At 41.9% G+C, this 18148-nt stretch overlaps 1 protein-coding gene across 1 annotated transcript in view; it reads left to right on the top strand.

Moving 5' to 3' along the window:
* Positions 1-1383: 1383 nt before the first annotated feature.
* unc5a (unc-5 netrin receptor A) overlaps positions 1384-18148 on the top strand; it is a gene marked incomplete at both ends in the record, with an annotated part of 148815 nt that continues 132050 nt past the window's right edge. The window contains one exon of the mRNA XM_083890936.1: positions 1384-1474. Coding sequence (XP_083747062.1) covers positions 1384-1474 — 91 coding nt within the window. The remainder of the gene's footprint in view (positions 1475-18148) is intronic.

Here is an 18148-nt window from a genome sequence, read left to right on the forward strand (position 1 = left end):
AATCATCCATCTACACAGGCGCCGTAATTAGCTGGTAAAACAGTGGTCTAGTTCTGCGCCTCCACTTATTATTCTGCTGACTAGTATGTGGGTGTGGAGGAATGGATAAACAAAGACACATAACCCCTCCCAACCCCCAACACACCCACCCGCCCGCCCGTCCTCTTTAGTGTATTAATAATCTGCTGTCGATTGTGGTTGTTGTGAGGAGCGCGGCTGAATGCTGCGATGATCACTCCTCCGACACCAAGTGAAAGTGATGGAAAAGCTCTGTGGACCATAAGTCACTTCCTGGTCTGAGTTTGTTTGTCAGGTGCACACTCTGATGGGAGCTTTAATCCTCACAGGCTTCTTCATCTGTGTTTGTCCACCACTGTTGTACAGTACAGTACAGTACAGTACAGTACAGTACAGGGGCGAGTGCAGAGGCTCCCAAGACAGTGCACAGAGGCTCATTTAAGTGAAACTCACTGACATGCAGATGTGCCAATTTGCATGCAAAGCACTGATCACAAACCCATCACACAGGACTGGATGTCACATCCGTCATCTTCATGCAAGCACATTTGCGAGGATATATGAGTGACATAATTCCCATTCTGTCCTGCACACTGTGATAATGTATGCTTCTTTAACACACGTGAAGGCTGTACGTGTTTGCATATGTGAGAAGCAGCATCAGCAGCAGTAGCAGCAGCAGCAGGGCGCGTTCAGGACGCTCCATGGCCAGCGAGCGCGCAGAATCCGCTCCGGGTTTTGCTGCTCCGCTCCTCACACACAGCGTATAGACTCTATTATACCTTCACTGACTCTCAGCGCTCCACAGTATTGCTGTGCAAGCAGATGTTTCCAGTTTTAACGGTGCTCGCATTTGGAGGAGCAGCAGCAGCAGCAGCAGGAGGAGGAGGACGAGGAGGCATCCTTTAACGCGAAGGCTCGCAAAGTGGCACGAAACAACAGAAACTGCCACGACTCTAGTGTCACACGGAGGAGAGTTTGTCACGAAAAAAGACACAGAGAAACCGGGGAGGAGGAGGAGAGAGCGAAGGAGGCTGCACTTTATTTACCACACCTGTGATGCGTTGTTTCTGAGCAACGGAAGACGCAAGAGACCGGGATACTGATGGCCACGGCTCAGCGGGAGGATATGTGCTGAGGAAAAAAGACTTGGGCGTTGTGTGGTGTATGTGTGAGTGAGAGAGAGAGAGAGAGAGAGAAAGAAAGAAAGAAAGAGAACAGGCGTTTGCAGCCACAGAGGACACTCTCCGGACCTGAGAGAAACTCAGCGCGGCAGTGTTTCTCCTCTGCCTCTTACCTTGTTTTTTAAAAAACTTAAGTGATCATTTAAAGAAAAGAAAAAGAAAAAAAAAAACCCGCTCGAAGATGCCCTTACTCCCGGGCCCCTTTGTCCGCCGCAGGTTCAGCGCTGCGCCGCTTGTGCTGTGGCTCATGTTCGCTGGCTTCACCTGCTCTGGTGAGTTTATGTTTTTAAATTATTATTATTATTATTATTATCATTATTATTTGTGTTTATGTGTAAGAAGAAACACACACGTGTTAAGTTGTAGTGCCGCCGGGCTTTATTATTCTATTTCACGTTTTACGCACAAACGTGGCCGCGTGGCACGGCGGAGCACGTTGTTTGCTCCTCGTTATTCCATCAATTAGCCTGCTGCACCTTCAAGGTTACACCGGGAGAGACGCACGGGGAGTGTGTGCAGCTGCTAACGTGTCAGCCAAGGTTGAAACTTAAGGCCAGCGCTTACTATCACTGTCCTGCCTTTAAAAAAAATAATAATAATATGAGTAGTAATTCCCTATGCATGTATTCCAAGTCTGCATCAGGTAATGTATCCGTGCACATGTGGACACTGTGAGAGAAGTTACACGTGCTCCAAACCTGCATTGTACTCATTAACCGGCATCTGTGCATATGCATAACCTTCACTTCATCGTCCCCACTCCTTTAATTCTATCACATCTCTAATCGTTACGACGTTATTAAATCTCTGGAGCTGCGACCATGGCGCACATTTTCTTCCTCTAAAGCCTCGTATCCATCCATCCATCTATCTCAGCAGCGCGCAGGGGTTTTCTGTTTGGCTGCAAACATGAAATCATTCAGCTCCACGTTGTTTCTCTCCGGCCAGGAGTCGTTCCTGCTTGCCTTTGCAGTATGCGGTGACAGCTTTACGGAGTTGGTAGACGACCTACTCGCACTGATGAGTTACATTTTATGATGTAGCCTCTTGGCTAGACTCCCGATTGCATGCAAATGTGCTCTGATGTACAAAACAATCACCGACAGTGGGGTGAGCCCCGAGTATTCTGACCACAGACAAGTTTCCCTTCAGCAGAAGCAAATGATTCATCTGTGAGACAGCATGTAATGAAGTTTTAGATTTTCATTTTCTGCTCAGCTAGATTTTACATTCATAAAAAACAAAAAGAGTCAAACATCCCTTATGAATATAGATATATGTGCAGATTATGTTTTAATTGTAGGTCATTGACCCTTATTATTAGAGGCCAATCATCTCAGATTTGATCAGTGCAGTCCCACTTGCCCATATTGAACCATTCCACCGATTAGCATTTTAGAATTTGCATTCAAAAAAACTCTTTCTCTACTTTTTCTCCCTGAGGTAAAATATCATCCTTTCAATGGAACACTTCTGGAAGCCACTGGTGAATATCCAGAGCAGAATTTCACACATCATTTGCCCTGTGCTTGTTTCCGAACTGTTAACCTTGCTTTGGACAGGAGGCAAACGTGTTGGAGTTGGTGTAATTGTGTTTGTTGCTCCAGGACAGTGAGATGATGAATTAAGAGGGCTTTTCTCTTGCATTAATTAGTGTATAATTATGAATATATTAGGATTAAATAAACAGTCGTGCTCCGGGGACCTCATATATCAAGCTAAGTAAGTAGCAGTGCGGTGGTATTTACAAGTCATCCCATGATCCATGTTGAGAACGGTGTATTTTGATAGGGTTTGTGGGTTATGTGGGTGGAGTGGTGTTTCAGCGGTGAGGAAACGTGGCCCCTCGGTGCTTCAGTTGTGTGTGTGAATGTTGCTTGTTGTTTCCTTGTTCTTTCGGTTTCTTCTGGATTCTACGGTTTCCTCCCGCGGTCTAAAGATCTGCAGCTGTAGGAGAATTTTAAGTCGAAAATTCCCACAGGCGTGATACAGTTTGTGGGTTATTTTGTTTTTTGCCCCTGCGATAGACTGGTTGATGTGACCAGGGTGTTTCTCACCGCTTTTCACACAGTGCATGCTGGGATATGTTCCCAGCTCTCTCATGACCCTGGAAAAAAAATGAGTCACTTCAGAAAACGGTGATTCAAATGTATGGGAAATGGGTTTTTGTTCTGTCTTGTCCTCTTAGTCATATTCCCGGGCTGTCTTCTTTCTTCTTGTGTCTCTCACTCACTGCAAATCATGTCTCTGGGTCATTACAAGCATCCGTATGAACTCCCATCACGACTTAGAGTGTACTTTTATAGGACGGAGTGAGTTCCAGAAATGGATCAAAAAGCCAATTCTTTGCACAACCAGGGCTGGGGCAGTCTCGACAAAGATCAGTTAAGTTATCCCCTGCAGAGAGGCAACACGCTGACTCCGCATTTGTTGGAATCAAAAGTCAACCTGTCTTTTTCGCAGGGAAACATAACTCACTTGGTAATAAAGGTAGGCCTGTCAATCTAGATTTTGAGCTTGCCGAGGCACTTTCCCTTTCACAGTGCTCTGAGTGATCTGACGGATGGTACAGAGGATAAGGATAGATGAGCTTTCAGCATCAGAAACAAAGAGGCGCACTGCACTGAACACACGCGGGGGGCAAAGCAGAGCAACAATCTGCATACACGCGTTTCTGCTGCTCGTGTTGGTCGTTGCTGTTTTTTTTTTTACTTACTCTTCACTCTTTTGAATGTTTTTTGTTTTTTTTTTCCTCAAGAAAAGAGGATCAAAACTGCAGCTATCAGTGCGGAGAGAATAAAATCCTGAACTTTTCTTTGTTTTCCCCCTCTGCCCAGTGGGAGTGTTGCCAAGCAATTGTTGTCTGGTTTAGAGAGGGAGCATGGGATTTGGCATCAGGCACCTTCCTACTCGAGTGAACAGTCACCTCAGAGCAATTTCCACGGGGTGTAATGATGATGCAAGGAGGTGGCCATTAAATGACAACAAGCATAAATCTATTGCGTAATACAGCCATTGCATCTTTCTTGGTACAGCAATGTAAGTTGTCTCGTAATTGTCAGGTGACTCATCGTCCCAGAGCTGGCGTTCTCAAACCCTCTTTAGTATCTTCACAGTGACTCTCCTCAGAATGTGATAAGGAGAGCAAATTGTGGAATTAACATAATTTATTAAGGGAAATTGCCTTCTGGTCAAAGGAATTCAAAATCACTTTGTTTCTGTCCTATAGCCAATGCATGGCAAATGATCACCATGAATTTGCAGGGTTATGGTCTTTTTACTCCCAGAACGAGTTTTTGTTCCATCTGGAAGATGAATTCAAATGACAGGCAATGGGAACATTGTGCGTGGAGGGAGGGTATTTATATGAAATTATGAATTTTTATCATCAGAATGATGTTAAAATATAGATACAGATCCTATTTCTTTGAATTACAAATGTTTTTTCATGAATTGTATGCAGTTTACAGAATTGAACTGGCCGATATTGCAATGTTGGAGTTGAGATTGGCATGACAGAGGTGTTCAAATATGGTGCTTTTCCAGTTATAACACTACGCGGCTCTGCTCAGTTTGGGTATCATAAATGTCATATTCCATTAATATGGAAGCGTGGCTGCACACAACTGCTGTGACGTAATTGTTAACGCGACACAAACGGCAATTTTTGCATGCTGTAACACTTGTCCATTTTTAAAAAACAGCATCGGGCTCATGACGTCATCCAGTGACGACACTCTCTGACCAATCAGAGGCCACCAGTCTAACGTATAATGGAACCGCACCAACATATCACATTTTAAATCCTCTTTTCATTGCCGTAATTTGTTTGTAGGAAAGAACACCGATTTGATTAAATCACTTTTCTTTCTGTCCAAGTTTTTGCCAAATGAAGTTTCCTCAAATAGACTTACATTGATTTATGGAGGCAGAGATAATAGTTCAGCATAAGCAAATAAAAGGTAAACGGTGCCATGTCAACACGGGTCAGTTTTAAACTGTCGAGGAGCACGCGCCATTTGGTGACAAACACCCGGGCTCCTTATCTTTCAGAAGGCTGTGTCCCGGCGCTTATCATTTGCAAATGGCAATCTTGAGGAGTAAAAGGAAGGACACGACCATTGCTGAGGACACATGGAGGATGAACCTCGTAGGTGGGAGGAGTTTGCAGTTATTTTCTGCAGTCTGTGCAGAGGCCCTGCAAAGGCACTACATCTCTGTCAAACTCTGCCCTTTTGTTTCAATTACCCTATTTCTATGATTCAGGTCTATGTGAGAGTGCTTAGGGGTTGAAGTTGGGCTATTTCCCTCCTGAAATGCAGCGCACTAGCCACCATCAGTTCTTTTCTTGTCCAGGTAGCATTGAATTGACCTTTCACCTCTGATGTGGGATGAGATTACACCGTGTCTCAATGGGAATGTGGACCATAATATACAGAAGGGCATGGAATCTGACACCGTAGTAGCATTTGTGTGATTGACCCCAGTCTCTGCTCTTGTTGCTGCAAACAATCTCAAAAAAAGTGACCAGCCTCGTATATTCAAGGCCTACCGACGAGCAGTCTGTTGTCCATGAGCTGTGTGTGCAGTCTCTCTCTGGAGGCTCTAATCCAATGTTCTTGCCCCTGGGCTATCTGCTTCTCTCTCACACCGTCAGGGTGAGAAGAAACAGCCAATGCTGACCTTGAACCGTGGATATTACTTTCACACTTTGCTGTAGTTTCCTTCTACCGAACATCTTGGTCACGTTTTTTTTTGCTAACCCCTGTTTTCCAGAGCACAGAAACAGTGGTCATCTGTTATATCCTTACCTGAGATAGTGAATTCATGTGGAGATACTTTCTCAAATTGTTTATAGTACCCATGATGTGCTGTCTGGCTGCTGATTTGTACAGTGAGAATAGTGGCATGTTGGACGTTTCCAGGTACTTCCTTTTTTCCCGTGATCAATACTCTTCTCCAAATGGTTAATTGGCCATCAGTCACTGTCAGAGGAAGTGCTTAGAAACCCAAAGGTGTCTTGGTGCAGCTCATAATAGGAGAGTGTCCAGTCCTCTGGGTCCTCTCCTGGCCTTTACTTTAGACCAGGTGGTGGCTGGGGAAAACGAGTTTGAATGCAATATGGAGAGCCATGGATTAATAGTTGCTTAGTGAGGCCACCAGGGAGTGATGTGAAAGCCACTTCCACTTCATCATACAGTAGACTGGATGGAAACACTACAGAGCAAGTGTTGAAAAAAAGAACCTTAAAAACGGTGTGTGAAGGTCATTTGATTTAGCTGGTGTGTGGCATATGAATTTACTGTCATCATGTAAAGCCCTGTACCATCACATTTGGGATTTTTTTTGTACATTGAAAGAAAAGTGCTGTATATCCTTTTTTTTTTTTTAGAATTTAAATCATGAAAGTTTTTCAGCAGCCTGTATTGTAAATTATAAGATAATCACACTTCTATCTGCTTCCCCCAACCTTGAAGAGAAAACACACCTCCATTCCAAATGTATGGCTCATTGTTATGCTTACCCCTGCTTAGTATGGCATGTAAAAGACATAATTAGAAAACACCCAAGGCTACCAAGACATCCCTGCTGGCACTTGATTGGCAAGGGTATCCGAGGGAGGTCTGGCTCAGCCTGAGCCCGAATTTGTCATCTTGAAGTGATTTTGTTGACAAGACAGGAGGCACAATGACCTTTACTAATTATGTGTATGTGTCCGGGCAGTGATGCCTTAGGCGAGCAATTCGACTGAGCTACCAGAGCGTCGAGTCTGGGAGCGCATTCAAACACAGGAAACACATGTGCTGCAAGGTTATAATGTGTTGCGGTTTAACAACAAGTTTGTTAATAATTCGCTGTTGATACAACACAACCAATGTCATGTGTGTGGCCTTTTGTTCTGCCCTTTGCTTAAATAGAAATAATGGTGGACAAAAACAAAACAACAAAACATTTTTTGTTTTCTCCATTTTCCTCCACCTGAAATCCTCCCTAAAACCACTGCGATGTTTGTGCTGCGCATGTTGATTCCCACAAAACATCAACCATTTATCATCCACCCTCAATGTGTAGCTGTGAGAGAACAGCCTCTCTGATCTATGTGGGTCCCTCTGTTATTGTTTTTCCCCAAACAAACCACTTCCTGATGTGAAATGAGGTCTGAATATTACAGATTCAAAGCTTAAAGCTAAGCACCAGAGTTTCTTGGCAAGGCCATCAGGAATGCAAGGCTCATGGAAAACACATTCATGTCCTTACTTCAATAGAATTAATCATGACAACACAGCTACTGTTGAGGCTAGACTCTCGTTTTTTTGTTTGCAGAATGCCTTGCACTTGATTATGGTTTCTATGTATTTAAGTGTCCACTGACGATGCATTCATCTTAAATCAAAGTGTGTTGTCAGACCAATGCTTATATTTCATTTAGAATAGTTAACTACAGTACGATGTAATGACGTGGATGTCACACTGTCATGATAAGTACATCTTAGTGCTCTCAAATTTCATACAAAACCTGTTCTGTCAAAACATATGCGGAAAACAAAATGGTAAAAACGTCCACCATTTAATCAAGAGGTTGGTCTGAAGTAGTTTGATGATTTTACTAATCAACATCATTTTATAATCTGACTGTGATGATATAACTCCTTGAGAAATAAAAATAAATAAAAATAAAGCAAACAAAGAGGCAAATACAGTTTATTTTTTATTTACTCCCACTCACCGCCATCATTATAGTGCATATGTTTACTTTCAGTATGTCCACAGCATCTGTGAATGCTCATAATTTATTTTATAACCCCCACAAGTTAGTATTTTATCAATTAAAAAAATAAATACATATTTCCAGATCAACTGCATAATGAAGTCGTCATTATTATATAGTTTGCTCAGTTATTGTTGACTCCATTTTGCTCAGGTGACTAAAAGGGGATATATTATGCAAAATCAACTTTTTATTCATTTAAATCCTTATATTTAGGACTCTGGAGGCCCTTTCATTCGGCAAAGTGTGAAAAAAGATGACTCACTCATGTTTTTGTGGTCCTCCTCAGTTTAAGTACAGGAAATAAAACACGCGATGTTGACTTCTGCACTCATTGGGACGTCACAGTGAGCTAAATTCCTGGAAATGTTGTCTCACGGAGCTCCGCTTTGTCCGTAAAACATGCAAGAGTGCTGGGGAGGGCAACGGAATCCGAAAACCGGATGTCCGAGAAAAGTTCTATTCTTGGCTCCACAGTGCAGCACAGAGTCTTACACAAACTATCAGCCTCAGAGGATTTATCTGTCCAGTGGATACATGTTATATATGACGGCAATGTTGCTGCTAGGGCCTGCAAATTATCACTTTTACAAATGCTAACTGCTGTTAGCTCCCAGTAGCCTCTGTGGCTGATGTCATTAACTGTCCGTTAAGTTTCCTTTTACTTTATTTTAAGGTGGAACTTTAAGGTGGACCTAAAGAGATACTACTAAACAGGGCTGTTTTGGCAGGGTGATTGAACTGCTGTGGTGCTTCATGCTTATGGTATTTTGACCAAAGCATGTCACAGACATGTTCATTAGGACACCAGGGAACTAGGTTAACTTGGAGAAATAGGGGATAATATGACTCCTTTAAACCTTTCTGTCACACTCTAACATTCATTCATCTTTTCATAGGTGATTCAACTCTTGTTTTTTGGTCATATTCATGTATGGCTGTAACCGTCAGGAAAAAAAAGTGTAATTTTATTTTTATAATTGGGGGGAAAAAGCACCAGCCTCATACTGTATACTGGATGCTTCTACATTTCACTTGTGCTCAAAGGGTCTTGAGCTCCCTTGGCTGGGTGCAGTCAATCAACAGATGTAATCTAACATCAGCTTGAACTGCGGTGTGGGTGGATGGATGCACCTCTTATTAGTGTTCAGGCCTACTCTGTAAATAAACACAGCATGACATCACCATATTGTAGTGGTTCCACTGTGGCATAACAGATACCACTTTAGCTTAATTGGACACTGAATAATGTGTGTTTGCTCGTATGCTGTTTATTCGCTGGAAGGTGCCGCTTTATACAGGTTATCAATTACAATTTTGCATTTCGCTTCTGTGGGGATTTAGCACTGTTGAACTTATCCGGTAAAAACAACACAGCTCTGTTCATTTAGCTCATTTAATTAATTTGCCTAACATGCAGTTGGGGCGGGCTGACATCTGGTGACCAAGAAACAAGAATCTAAGGAGTTATTTGTTTGATGTGGCTGGCAGTTGATGAATGCGCCATGATGTCCAATTTCGAGCAGTGATTGAATATATGCTGGCCTCTGACCCATCTCAGTTCATATGCTATAGTTAATAGCTCCCATAGTGACTTCCTTCAGCCCTTATTTCTCAGTTACTGTAGCAAATTTTTCCAACACTGAGGAGCAGTGTAAAAAAAAAGACTATCATTCATATTCACAAGACACTACATCTTAATTTGGGGCTGCAACTAACGGAATATTTTCTCGAGTCATTGAGTAATTGTTTGGCCCTTAAAATGTTGAACAGTGTTTTTCAAACCTGGAATTGTTCATGTTCTCAAATGCTGTTTGTTCTAATGTCATGTTGTTCACAAACCAGAATTATTCAGGTTTAATGATTTCTTTGGTTATATGGAGCAAAGAAACCATAATAAAATAGTTGATGCTTCATTTAGTAATCGATTAATTAACTAATTGTTCCACCCCTATCTTAATTATTCAAGATTTGACAACCAAATCCGACCTCAAAGGACAGTTGTGATAGACCAGGTTGTGATAGACCAGCCAGGTATAAAAACACTGTTGATAAACGATTCGTTTTATGCAGGAGCTCAAACATTTGGTTTCTAATGCTGCAATAATTTCTTAGCTATAACTATTTTAATGTTTGCTGCATGTCTAGACATCTGCACATGCTCTGAGTCATCCCAAGTGTGGTCACAAATGCGCCACATGTCTGCCTTTCGCCTCATCTGATAGCAGTGTTTTTAATTATGAACACAGCGTTGTAAATCACTCTGGATAAGAGTGCCTGCCACCTGTTTTGAATGTAATTGTGGCAACCATAGCAAATGGTGTTTACAGTGAGGTGGAGCAAACCGAGTCTCTGTATTCTCCCCTGCGGTTAGTTGTTTGGATTGGTTTAAGATGGAGTTCAAGATAGAGAGTCAGAAGGATACAATAGTTTTTCCATTTTTGTCAAAATTGCGTACACAGTGTGTCGAGAGCTGTTCTCTGACCCGTCAGACCTAACAAATGCTTTCTCTTTCATGGAGTAATTTAAAACGAACCTGAATAACTGCTAGATTCTGACTTTTACATGATTATCAGGCTTAGAATTACAGTTCACCTTTGTATTTTTTTAGGTCTGGTATTGTCTGCACTTTTGTCCCTTGCATACTGTATTAACCCTTGGTGCACCCATGGTATATCGCCGTGGGATTAATAATACACAACTCCTTGTATGGACATCCTGTGTGTGTGTGTTTATAGGTCACATATTCAGGCATTTTAGTAGTGATATAAAGACATAATTATTATGCAGAAGACACAAAATAGACCGTTTTTCTTTTATTATTGTTCATAAAAACAAGCCAATTGAACTTTGAACTGTCACGTATTTCCAAATTTCACAAATTCAATCCGATTTTAAACATTACACGTACTTTTTGCTCGGGTGTGTTGCCTAGGTTGTGCTGAAAAAAAAAAGGATACAAGACACTCTATATTGCACATTGTCATATCCTCTCAGTACATTTAGAGTGGAGTTTATGTTTCTCTGGTCCAGCCGTCGGGGCACCAGGGGGCTCCACTGGGCCAGACTGACGTAGTGCTGAATAGAGAGGGAGGAAGGAGTACTTTGTCCTCTTAATCTCTGCCAGACATGACAACTTCATGAAGGCGCATTAATCCACAATGAACACTCTCTCTCTTTCTCTCTGGAGGGTTTGGGGGTGGGGGGCTCTTTCGGTGTGAAAGAGAGTGGAAAGCAGTGGCTGACTTCTTAGGGCTTCTGAGTGTGATCCCTCTTCTGAGGGAAGGGAATAAATTACATAAATAAATAAATACATAAATAAAGGCCTGAGTAGGCCACCCGTACTTGTTTTACCCCCGTGCCAACACATGTATAGGGCCCTATGAAATCCGTTTTATTTTTTTCCAAATTCCGTTTTATTTTTTTCCAAATTCCGTTTTTTCCGTTTTAATTTTTTAGAATTCCGTTTTTTCCGTTTTATTTTTTTTATTCTGTTTTTTTTTTACCTTTTATACTTACTTTACCACCATAGAATGTGTGCTTTTTGTGTCAGTGAAAAAAATGTCCACTGAAATGCAACTTTCTTCTTGAATCCACTGACTTCTCAATTGTTCAATTGTTTTGACTTAAGTTAAATCCTAATTAAGTAAATGCCAGTGAATCTTAAAACAAGCCATGCAATGCTGGTCACATTAAAAAGTAAAATAATTAACATAAATAAAAATGTGGTAGTGCCCCCTGGTGCAGACGGATTTCTGCGCACCGCCCCTGCGCTGTACTGTTCTCCCTCTCCTGCGCCGTGCGCTTCTCCGTATCCGTCTGGATCATTTCTCTACACGCAATATTACCCCTACAACTCTGCAATTAAGGGAATAACAGATGCATCAGATGAGCCGATGTCTTTAGTTAACTGTTCAAAGAGAGAGAATGTTCTCTGGTGTGAAGTGAAAGTCGCGGGGAGTTCATAAGTTTCACTTTTGAGCAGAGACTTTCCAGCATTTAACAGGCGATGTTCCACAGTTTACTCGCCGTGTTTCGGCCGCCGAATTATCGGCGCATTCCTAAATATAACATCTTTATTGACAATAAAAATATAACCGTAATAATCGCGTATTTGATGGTGTGACTTGAGTTTCAATCGGCACCTGGACAAGGGGACGCTCGCCGGTTACATGCGAGCGCATCGCGCTTGTTCCGCGGTTTAAAAAAAAAAGTGTATATAAAGTAAATAAACAAGCAACACGCACTGGGGGAAACCCTGGCCGGGTGAGTGTTTGTGATGAGATGCACGGGTGGTGCCACGAATGAGCGTTCCCCGGAACATTTCTCCAGACAAACGTTCCTTCTCCTCACGATGACAGCATTTCAGTCAAATTATGTCAATTTCCGCGATATTCCGCGTTTAACATTAGATTCCGTTTTTATTGGCCAATTCCGCGATTCCGTCCGCGATTCCGTTAACACGGAAATCATAGGGCCCTACATGTATGTGCTGCTCACCTCTTTTTTTTACCCCATTTTTACTTTTTATCCACATCATTTAGTCATATTGCATATTTATAAACCACCCACTCTTATCTTGATTACAAGATAGGATTAGGATATTTTTTTATTGAATTGGCACAGAGCAATGATATATGCAGAGAAACATCGCAATTAGCATGAGCCACACAGTGCACAAAGCCTCCCTGATGGTGGGTTTACTGACATTGTCAAGGCCGCATACCATACGGGTGCAGACTGTATAGCTTGAGCCGATTTGATTCCTCGCGTTTCTCCTCCATCCTCTGTCATTCCAAACACCTGTCTGTCTTTGTGTGTCGTAATAAAAGAGAGTGTTCAAAATTAGAAAACCTCCCTGATTATACTGCTCGACTGAGAACACAACAGCTCACCTATGAAGAACGTCACTTTTGTGAGACTGTGACTCACCTTTTCCATTGTCGATGCTGCTTCTCGGTTGGAGTGAAGTTGAAGTGGTCTTTTTGAATCACTTTTTATTCCCTATCTTGTACAAGATTAAAGAGCCAGACTTCAGACTGTGCGGTGAAAGTATCACCGTGGGGACTCTGAGAATGGAGCAGCCATTGTTGGTCATTTAAAATCATATGTCAGGTTCTAAGATTACCCAAATGAAAACTCGGACTGATTGGTTTCTGGCTGAGTCATCACAAAGCCAAATGCAATTTGGCTTATTTTCTCATTTCTTGGTCTGCCACATACACTATATTGCTTTGCCATTTTCATTAAAATAATGATTAAATAATACCTTTTTTGGCTGAGGATTGCTCTCCAGCATTTCATTGTTTCACATTTGTTTTCCTTGCATGTTTTTCAAATGCTCTTACTTTGAAATTCTAGCCTTCTATCGTCTCCTATATTTCATGCACTCTGCTGAAGAAATCAATATCCAGATTTGTAAGAAAGAGGATTTGTCCCACTTGTGTTCAGAGGATTGAGATGTAATAGAGTTGGGTGATGTATGACGATGTTTGATTGGGAAGAATTAGAACGCGTTGACGATCTGCTAAAGCGGAGAGATCGTAGGTAGTATCGTGTATAGGACACATTCTATCCATTGCTGTTCTATGCTCTATGCTTTTTCCTCAGGCATCTCACAATCTGTTTGCTAGTCTTCATAGTGAACTACAAGCACTGTCACAGATTTCTCATTCCCCAGCCTGTTTGATTCAGATTGTAGCGGGAAGTCACGGCTGAAAATGAAGTTGAGTTGGTCCCCAACGAAGAACTCCATCCACTGGTTTTATGGAATACAGTTTGGCTTTTCAGCACAAACACCAGTTATCTGCAAAGCGCTGACGTTAACGGCAATGTTTGTGTGAAGGATTTTTTTTCGCTGTTCCTAATCCTGAGGAGAGATATGTGTCTTTCGCTGTCTGTGCAGAGGGGGCGGGGCTACGGAGACGTGACGTCTCTGTGTAAGGCTGTGAGAGTGGAGAAAGTTAAACTAAAATGTTTCGCTGAATGCAGAAAGGGACAGGAAATGACATCAGCCACAGAGGCTACTGGGAGCTAACAGCAGTTAGCATTTGGAAAAGTAATTATTTGCAGGCTCTAGCAGGCACATTGCCATCATATATAACATGTATCTACTGAACAGATAAATCCTCTGAGACTGGAAGTTTGTGTAGGACTCTGTGCTGCACTGTGGAGCCAAGAATAGAACTTTTCGCGGACTTCCGGTTTTCCGATACCGTTGTCCTCAGCAGCACTCTCGCGTGTTTTACGGTCAAATCGGAGCTCCGCGAGACAACAACTCCAGGAATTTATCCCATGGTGACGTCACAATGAGCGCGGAAGTCAACATCGCGCGTTTCATCTCCTGTACTTAGAGTGAGGAGGACCACAAAAACATGAGTGAGTCATCTTTTTTCACACTTTGTCGACTGATAGGACCTCCAGAGTCCAATAAGGAGTCAAATATAAGGATTTAAATGATTAAAAAGTTGATTTTGCATAATATGTCCCCTTTAACCTTTTTTTTAAATTCAAATAAAAATGTTGAGTCTAGAAAAACATTATACAACAGAGTGCAAAATTGTAAAGATAATTCGTCAAACATTTTATTTGGTGCTAAATCAGTTCATTACATTTCCAAGCACTCACAAAGGCACTATTCTCTTTCCTTGGCAGTCTCCAGCTTCCCTTTAAGCAAGCGTGTTTTACCTTTCACATCACATTATAATAATCACTGACATCCTTTCGCTGTCCTCACTCGTTAGAGTCAGATCATTTTGACCACTCTTCCATGTTGCCGTTATTCCCTTGAAACAAAACTCTACCACTCATCAGTAAAACTCATTCCCACCATTGCGATAAGCGGCACAATCGGCTTGAGTTTCATGCGTCTACTTTTTTTTTTTTTTTCTTTCCCAGCATAAACTCGGGCATTATCTGTGCCCGTTGTCAGTAACAGGCTGCCATTTTGAATTAAGCCAGCACTGATGCATAGAGCCGCCACAGCTTAGGGGAAAATGCCTTGTGCCTAAAGCGAACAGTTGGGCTCAAGGTCCCACAAGTAAGAAGCAGCCAAGTAAACCCATTAAGTGCCTATAGAGTGGTTTGTGGTATTGTCTCCACATGACACTTTCTCAAATACCACAAGCTTGTTTTACTCTTAATTTGTCGGTGTTAAGTAACCCCTGAAGACGACGCTAACTAATGTAGCAGGAGCAAAAAAAGAAATAGAGAGACTTTAAATATCTGTCGCTGAATTAGAAAAGTTGGAGACTTAATTTACCGTGTGAAAGTAAGTTGTTTACTGTAAAATGAAAGCTGGTGAAATCACGCATTAAGCATTTTGGTTGGAAGATATAATTCGACAAGTCTGCAGCATTTGGTTTTTAGGGTACTGAGGCGCGATACTTCCCTCCTGGATTCTGCAGGCCCCCCCCCCAACATGTAATGCCAAATTGTTCAAATTATATAAATCACCAGAAGGTGTATGATTTATGCTGAGTCTGATTTATCAGCTCCGCGCAGACTATGTAGCTCCTCTCTTATCGTCCTACCCAGCCGCTCGCTGAATTTCTGCATGTTTTTGAGCTCAGCCCCTAAATGTGATGACAATAGTCATGAACGGAACACAAAGACAAAAAAAAGTGCCACTTACAGCAGAAAACGTTGAGCCTCCGCCTCTCACCTAATTTCTCTTTTTTTTGCATTCAGTATGTTTGACAAGAAGGGCTGGCAGCTTTACGCCGTGGCACAAGTCGGTCTGTCACGGGTGCCTCTCACCCCCGCGACCCTGCAGTGACGCAATTAGCTTCATGCTTTTCAGACGGCTAGAACAAAGGTGAACTCGTGGCGCTGAGTGTGTGTGTGTGTGTGACTCAAGGGCTCTTTTGACCAGAGGAGTCATTGGCTGTCACTAAACATCACTGTCTTCCTCCCCACTAATGGCATCTCCAGATTGTGCTATGAGGAACAAAGGCTGGTTGTGTGAGATACTGTGGGAAAAAAAATAGAGCGACCCCCCCATTAGAGCTGCAGGCTGAGGTTTGTGACAGTGGCTCCAGACCTATAGACGTGTCATGACAGATATGAGCCAAGGAACAATTATAGGGCGATATGCTTGAAGCAAAGTGCCTTCACCAAAAAAAGGAGGAAAGAAAAGAAATGTGTCAAATAAATAGCCCAGCAAACACGTGCCGTGATTGTAGACTTAACACAAACAAACACTAGGGATTTAACGATACACTCAACTCACCACTCGATACGGTTGTTCACGATACGATTTTCTCACAATTTTTTTTTTTTTAAAGGTCACATAGAGTGGTCCTGTTGCACATATATGTTAGTTATGGAGGTCTACTTACATACATTAACTTGTTTTTATGGTCAAAAATCTCCTAGTTGCTGTAAACGAGCCGATTGAAATCCTCTTTTCGGACGCTGTTCATCAGCCGCGATGTTTCAGAGTGAACTTTCACCCCCAGAAGACAGAGGCTTGTGATTGGCCAGTACTATTCAGCACACCCGCTCTCAGAAGCGCAGCTCCCCCCTCTGGAACGGTGGATGCACTGCTACTCATTATCAAAACATTGTTTTAACAGTGTTTAAAAATAGCTTTGAGACGACTCCCCACCGCAGTCCCTTTTATGACTTTGACCGGGAGTCAGACCCAGAGTCAGAAGACACTGTCGCTCGTGAAACACCTCCACAACGGACGTTATTCTTCTTCTGAGGTTCAATGTACGCAACCGGATGTGCCCAGACTAGTGCCTGGACTAGTGCCCGGAGCAGGACGATCTGCTGTTCAGGAGAACCGCTGTTTACATAACTATTATGGGATTTTCATAGATTTCGTTGAGCCCCGAGATTACAATAAACACAGCATTCTCAGCAACGGCTGAACTATTTGTTTAGAACCTTCAGGGCTTCTTAAACAAGGTAATGACGCTGATACACACTAAAAACCAGCGTTAATAGGAACTTCCGGTCGAGTTCCGCTTTAATCAAAATGAGCTACAGACCAAATAAAATTATCTTTTATTTGTAGGAAAAAAATCTTTGAGGTGCTTTCTTCACAGTAACTCTGTAAAACAGTGCAACTTACACGGTCGTCTTAAACAACAAAATACATGAAAAATATCTCCTTTCTTTAAAAACACTCTCACAAGTAAAGGTCACATTATGCTTCTCCGACTGCGTAACCACAGAAACCCCTCGAGCCTTCATACATACTCCGTCGTGGTGACGGATACGCACTGCAATTTCCCGCCCGATCACTAGGGGGTCGCTACGCAAGGTTGTTGTGCTTTTGGCTACAGTGAGCAATGGCGTCCGAGAGAGAAAGACTGTGGAAGCGGAATAACATTGAAACAGTGGCCGTTTCTCACTTTCGTGTGTCACGGAACCCAGTTTTAAGATAATTTGAGGTGAGAAATTGGCCATTTAGAGTCTAAACATGTGCTGTGTGTGTTAAGATATGACGTATTTATAGTTTGGCAGCTCACGAGGTGGCGTAATGTCTTCCCTCTTTCTGTGCCCCGTACCTACGTAGTGACGAAAGTCACCAACCAGTGACTTTTTTTAAGATAACGTAACCTATTTCTAAAAAAAAAGAAAGAAGAAGAAGAACATATCCTACTTCTCTCGCACTCGCGATTCATTTTTTCTGTCAACCGTCACGATGCATCGTTACATCCCTAACAAACACATCATTATTTCTTTTAATGAACTTTAAGCTAATTCCTTTTTAAAATAAAACAAATTGGTGTGATATTTATGAGGTCAAATTGAAACAGTGAATGTATTAAAATCCAAAAAAATAAAAGTTGTTATAGTTAATTTGGTTATTATCATTTTTTAATTAATGATTATCCGTTGGCTACGGAAATGCATTTAATTGACTGTGGCTGAATTTGTTTTTTCTCCTGGTAATCATTATTTCTACATATTTTTTTTTGTATGTATTAAATGCAAATAGGCATTATCCTGCCAGTAATCAATCACATTTTCCTTCTTTGCTTTCCTAAAAAAAAAAGAAAAGAAAGAACATTTGAGTTAAACAGCAGGCGTTTATTGACTCGCTCGTCATTCAGCCTCGCTTGCTTTTACGGGAAGGCAAAGTAAATGGTGTATTTTCTTAGCGTGGGCACAGAACACAAACATGGAGCAGCACCACATTTTAAAATGACAGCTCCTAATTATG

The sequence above is a fragment of the Microchirus variegatus genome (genome assembly GCF_963457635.1).
Source record: "Microchirus variegatus genome assembly, chromosome: 6".
Taxonomy (NCBI): Eukaryota; Metazoa; Chordata; class Actinopteri; order Pleuronectiformes; family Soleidae; genus Microchirus; species Microchirus variegatus.